Genomic DNA, 6813 nt, shown 5'->3' on the forward strand with positions numbered 1-6813 from the left:
ACATCATGCTGACCTCATCTCAGTCATCACTGCATGTCAGTCTGGGGCTTTGGGCACCAGTGTCGAGCTGTTTTACATACTCTTGTCTGCTCTGAATGTGTTTTTTTTTCTGTATCAGTATTTTGAGACAACACTGTGCTGCAGGGTGTATTCACCCCAACAGACTAATCTAATACTACATCCCTCCAGCTAAGGAGATGACTTGATTTTCTCATCAACAGTAATGTCTGGGGTTTGTCTACTTTTAGTGACAGCCAGATGCAAATATTCAATAAAAGTGCTTTTATATGGGCAATAACATCACACTAGCAAATATATCTGGATTAAAAAGTGTTGATGAGAGAATTGGAAGTCCAATCTACCTCACAGCAGGTGTGTTTGGAGTTGTAGCTATAGGTGGGGCAACGTAGATTTCATGGCCCCACCTACACTTCTTCAAAACTCTACCCTGCATCCTTGTGCCTGTCTTGTCTTTCTCCATTTCTCTCTGAGTGTGTCCGACCTGGCAAGCTTCCTTCTCTCTTTGTTCCACAGTGACAGTCCTGATGGCAAATTGATTTCGACTGTGTGAGAACAGACATACAGACAGACACAGACAGCTCCGGATAGCACAGGGGCCTCTTCCTCCCCATCTTTCCCTCCTCTTAGCCTCCCTCCTGTCCACTTATCTCCACCTCTCCTCCTCTGCCTCCACACACACCCCTTCTCCAAGTGGAAGAGGCCAGTTTCATCCCTCCTTTCTGTCCTCTCTTCCTCCTCGGGTCCCTCCTTTCCTCCTTCCATCCATCCCGGGTGCTGCTGCTGGTGGTGTCGGTGTGGACAGTAGCGGTTGGTGGGTGGAGGATTGCGTTGAGCAAGAGAGCCAGAGTGGGGCCTACCTGCTCGGCATGCAGCGATATGGACTCTGAATACTCTATCTCTGATCACAGTCCACCATCACGGACTGATCTCTCAAGAGACTGCCTTTGCTACTGCTTGTCTTTCATGCATGTACATGGTTGTGTCATTTTGTCAAACTAAAGGACATGTTCATGTACTGTACAAGTGCCAAAAGACTTCAATGTCGTTGTACTAAAGCCACTGGCTGAATGGCCTTTTTAAGCACAAGTGGGCCCAGTATTATCGAGTTCCCACCCAACACACACATGCTCAAAAAAAGCTTGGTTCAAAGTAAGGCTGTGCAGCAGAATACTATGTTTCTGTTCTGAGAGAGGTCGCACTTGTTCTTATGTCAGTGCTAGACTTGATTTTCCGTCCAGAGGGAGCGTGTCATATTTGCCTTACTTTGCTTCTTTTTTTTTAAACACATACTTTATGAGCAATGAAGCAACTTTTCAAATTGAGCTTCAAGAATATACAGTATGTATTGATATTTTTTATATATATATAAAAATATCAATTGTTTCCGTCAGTCCACGAAATTGCACTTCATTATGATCATTGCAAAAAAACATGTTTTCATATAAATTCATAAAACGTTCCACCCTCAGCCCCATAGAAAGTTTTGCCAATCTTGGCTAAACTCACTGCCAGAATTGTTAGTAAAAATAAAAATGCCTCACTCCATTAACCTTCAGTTTGGTCTTTTTTCTCAAGCAGCAGTGAGTTTGGAGGAGTCTATCTATCTATCTTCTGATGAGTATCCTCAAAAACAGCTGTGAATTAGTTTTTCGGTAAAAATGAAACCACGGCTTTTGCAGCTCATAGTGTAATTTATGATTGTATTCCCTGAATGGCTATGTAGTTTTTGGTCTTTTCTTTTAAAACAATTATTGTCCTTGTAAAAAAAAAATATATATATTTCCAGACAAAAAAGTGTTTATCTTGTGCATGCTGTGGAGGGAAACCAGAAAATGTGATACTAAAAATGGACCTTGAATGTATGGTGAATTTTTACAAAGGTATTCTAAATAAAACATATCTCTATATATTAATAAACAGTCTGGTCTGACGAGAAATCTGTTCTGTCAGTGACGACATTTTCAGTTATGTTGAACTTTTCCCTTGTTTCAAACGTATGGCTCTGAACTGATCTTTTTCTCCCGTTTAAATGTTTCATTATTTTTTCAAAACTGCCACCCAAATCATTTCTGGCCACAGCTGTGTCCCAAGCATGCAGCTTTATCCTTCCCCCACCTTCAGTAACACCCATAGCGTATGTGGTGCTCTGTGTCACTGTAAAAAAAAAAAAAAGGACTGTCAGTGTGTGTGGTGGTTTGTGTACAATATGCGTATTGTGAGTATCTGACCTCTGCCTGCCTGCCTGCCTGCCTGCTTATCATCTTTTGTTGTATTTTGGCTTGTGTTTGAGTTGTATTTGGGTGATAAAAATAATAATTGCATTTTTAGCACAAAACTGCCTGTTGATTGCATTTGCAGTAAAATGTATGTCCACAGCTGCACACACATTTCCTCACAGAGGGTTAGCACACAGTAGGCCTATATGGCATGTTGAGCATGAAGTGTGTACTTCTGTTTTCCATCCCTCATTTCAGTTACAGTTATTATTATCAACCTATTGTATGTTCATCTTGCACCATACTAACCAGCAGTGTTGTTACAAAATGTGACCCATGCATGATCTGAGAGATGAGCCATTCAAACCCCAAAGTTCTCTTTACCTTCCAGTTTGGGTCCAGAATTGTCCCGGTTCTGAGGGAACAGGACCTCCGTAAGTCACCAGCCTCCATCGCCTTTCAGCCAATCCCTTTTTTTCCTTCTCTCTCTTACTGCCTGGTTCTCTCTCTCTGCTGTCATTGGCTGTCTGGCTCATCAGTAGGATGCTGGGAATCACTGGTCTTTTCTGTCCTTTGGCCTCCACGGATGTGGCAGCATTTGGTTCTGTCAGTCCAGCAGGCTTTGGGTTGTAAAAGAATAACTTTCCCTTTTCTTATGTGTGTGCATCACACCATCATACAGAGAAGACTAACCCTGCATGCATGCCTATAGCAAGCTGTTTTTGTTCTCTCCCCCTCCATATTTTACTTGAGTTTTCTCATTACATGCTTGCTAAAACTCGCAGTAGATACTGTAACTATTTGCTCAACTTACTGTAAGAAACAAAACTACGGGAAGGTAGATTTCTTTGGGTGTGGTTACATAACTGGCCATGATCTATCTAAATTCTGTCATGTGTTCAACCTAACTGTCACTGTTCCTTGTCTCACCCCCTCCTCTCCCCACAGTGACCGTTCCCTGGAGGTCTACCTCCGGCCCACCTTCACTGATGACCGATCTGCGCCCATCTTCTACTAGCGGCCTGCTGCCCCCTTTTGTCCACTTTTTAAAGGGGAGAGAGAAAAAAGGCCAAAATTGGCATGTTTGAGTTGTATATTATCACAAAATGTACCACACTGCTAAGAATTGAGTTTCTTTGCCGTGAAAATTCCCTCTGAAAATCTTCGGTTAATCCTTGGGATGTTTTTGCAAACGCTTTCACAAATGTTGAATGTCTCAGCCTGAACATTCAATTGCAATTGTGAGAGTAGATTGTATTAGTTATTTAGATCACACCAGTTGTGGATAAGGTATGGCTAATAGGTTTTTACAAGTAATGCAGTGGAATTATTATTTATCTGATTTCTTTTGTTCTTCAACACTATACACTGTAAATTTCATTTGAGGATTATTTGCATTAACGAGCTGTTTAGGTGAGGCTTGGGGGTGAATAAGATTATCCACAGCAGTTGTTGGTGCATCACTTGAACATGCACCGACGTGTTGATTGGATACTGCCACAAATAGCTAGAACTGGTCAGTTAGGGAAAGTAGGATTCTGCTTTTGTTAAGTGATATAGTACTATACATTTACTAGTTGTGATACAGTATACCCATATTTTCAATGTGGGGACTGTGCCTTCTATTTTCTTTTTTTTTTCTTTTTTTTTTTAAAACATATGCTTCATGCAGCATTGACCCAATCATTCTGTAAACTGGTTTGAGGGCATATGCATCACAGTTCAACTTGTATTTTTATATTCCTGAAAATATAGGTAGGATTGTTTCCCTTTTTGTTTTGTTTGCTTGTAATGTCAGAACTTTGTTTTTGCTTAGCGATCTTCAGTACAGTGCACTTCCACCAACATAATACAAGAATATTTTTACTATTTTTTTCCTTTTCTTAAAATTTCAGTAATATCTAAGCTGCCAGATATGAAGCCAAGAAATGAAATACAGTGCATATATATATATATATATATATATATATATATATATATATATATATATATATATATATATATATATATATATAGGGGCTTTTAATAAAAAAATATATATATTTAGCTTTGAGGGAGTGGTAGCTTATCAGATAAGGTACAGTATTAACATAGCTTTTCATCGTTCATTCTCAGTATTATACACATCTGGAAGAAAAGCTTAGAGCAGAGGCAATTATCTACAGTATGATGTGTGGGGATAGAAGTGGAACTGTATGTGATGAAAAATAAATAGTGTGTGGTTGTGTGAATGAGCTACAATGCCTCTTAGATTGCAATAAATCAAGTTACATTGTGAAAAGTCAATTTTCCATGGATGAGAGTTAAATCATGAAAAGTTTTCCATGGGTGAGTCCTTTACACTGAGTAATATGATCAGGCTTTTATTACACAGCTCATTGGCAGCAAATTTCAAATGCATTTTTTACTTTTATATAGCTTTCATTCTGTCTATTTCTCACCTTTGTCTCTGTTTGTATTATATCTGTACTGTACAGAAAGTGCATATAAATTATCTTGTCCAAAATAAATCTAAATGGGCAGAAACTTCATACTTTTATGTGTTGTGTTATGTCATGTTTTCATGTGTTCTCATTTTGTAAGAAATTGCACTTCCTCGACAACAATGCGGATTAATATATTACAGACACAAGAAGGGGGAAAAAAAGTATTTGGATTTATTTGTTTGGGATAGTACAATAGCAATGAGTGAGAGGGGGCAATGGAAACAGCAATGATGTTACTACCTGTGCAAAGAGCAACCCACCTCACCTTCTCCAAAGGTGTCTGCCACTTTAGCCAATAGGCTTTGTAATTTCTCTTTGGCGAGTTTTAGAGACTGTCATCCTGGATTGCATCTTTTCAAATCGTACAAAAATACTAGTGATGTTTTCTCTACTTGCAGAACTTAAAAGGCAAGGTGAGAGGAAACTGAATTGGCACTTTGAGCTACAGAAGGATAGAGAGGGGGAGGGGGCTGTCGATACAGCAGTAGTAATTCAAGTCAAGCTACCTGCTACGTTGGTAAAACATTCATACAATATGTGAGATGTCATACTTTGTACGCCTCAGACCCAGGCATTTGGCGCAAGTGTAATTTAATACATTATGTATGACACTATGGACAATATGTAGAAAATATGCATTAAGATGACATTCAACATACATGACTGGCATATTGACACAACACTGCTAAGTTGTGTTGAAACGCCTCTCTGTCCCTTTGGTGTCACTCTATTGCTGATGAAATGTTATAAACGAAGCCAATATGCCAAAAAAAATAAAGTGAACCTGTAGCTGGCACTGTGGGCATAAATAAGGAACCGAACATGTTTAAGATATTTCATTCCAGGACAGGGAGATGAAAGGCAACAGAGCCATCACTTCTATAAATAAAGACCCAGTTTGGCTATACAAAGTGCTCTAGACAGATATGGTAACTGTAGACATTATACTGTAGGTCATCATTAACCAGAGTGAGAGGTGGTGATAATTAGGGAGTGACAACACCTTGTTTTCCTCTATTATGGTTCCATTAACATAGCACACCGAATCCACCATAAAAATGACTTGTATAAAGGGACAAATTAGGTTTCAGCAACTCCATCTTCAAACACCATCACCGCCAACCATGGCTGTTTAAAAGTTTGAAATAAAACACTAGCTTCTTATGCAACAATCATCAAGCATTGCTCTCTGGCTCCAACAGTGAGAGCTGTAACAGTCTTTAAAAATGCCAGATCAATGGTAAGCAGATGGACCAAGGCAGCCAATGAGAGGAGAAGCTATGATAAGCCTATCATTTCATTTTTTTTCTCCTCTTATTTTTATTTTCTTTTAAATTCACAAATTACATAAATTTGATCAAGCAAACAAGTCATCGTCATATACTGTATATTGAACTAATATACTGATGATTGCTTTTTCTGCAAACAATATGATCTGATTTTGTATCCACTCTTTTCACTCAGGTTGCCTTACCAGCAGCTATCTCTTTCTTCACAAAAAAAAATAAAATTAAAATAAAGGTGCAAATCATTAAGGGTCTTTTAACTACAATATGAGGCACTGTCTCATAAAGATGCCCCAAATGTTGATAAAAATAAAACTCTGTAAAACATCTAGATATAATAATTCTGCTTTTCTGTGTTGAGAAGGACCAGGACTCATCTTCCTCCAGTCAGGACCGTGGGGCACTCAATCTTTTGGCTCGTCTTCACTGTTCCCTGTTGGAAATAAATGATTGGAAATAAGTATGGTGGCTTTCATTGTAAGAAAGAATAAACAAACGGCATGAAGTGATACTCAACCCAAAATCTATATCTTTGTGTAAAATACTTAACTGCAAACTCTCAAATATTCACCAAAATATCTGTCAATACACTGACTATGCATTGTGTTATATGTATTATGTTGTTTGTTTACAAAAAACAATGTAGAAACTCGCACCCAAGCTACAAAAATGAAGGACACAACTTCCAACTTTTACCAGTCACATTTCACACCTATAGAGGCCTGGTATTTTACAGTAAAAGTTTGTTGGTGGAGTATCACTAAGATACTAAGATTCCAGACACACTTTTGGAATTTACTCCAA

The 6813-nt window shown here is 38.6% G+C and overlaps 1 protein-coding gene across 4 annotated transcripts in view; it reads left to right on the plus strand.

Annotated features, from left to right (window-relative positions):
• LOC144530820 (BAR/IMD domain-containing adapter protein 2-like) overlaps positions 1–4768 on the plus strand; it is a 56392-nt gene extending 51624 nt beyond the window's left edge. For 2 of the 4 annotated variants that reach the window (XM_078270579.1, XM_078270581.1), the window contains one exon: positions 3186–4768. In XM_078270579.1, coding sequence (XP_078126705.1) covers positions 3186–3255 — 70 coding nt within the window. In that variant the 3' untranslated portion in view covers positions 3256–4768. Of the gene's footprint in view, positions 1–823; positions 1276–2628; positions 2672–3185 lie in introns of those variants that run through there. The other 2 variants (XM_078270580.1, XM_078270582.1) reach the window with 2 other exon arrangements.
• Positions 4769–6813: the final 2045 nt, after the last annotated feature.

The sequence above is a fragment of the Sander vitreus genome, chromosome 15 (genome assembly GCF_031162955.1).
Source record: "Sander vitreus isolate 19-12246 chromosome 15, sanVit1, whole genome shotgun sequence".
Lineage (NCBI taxonomy): Eukaryota > Metazoa > Chordata > Actinopteri > Perciformes > Percidae > Sander > Sander vitreus.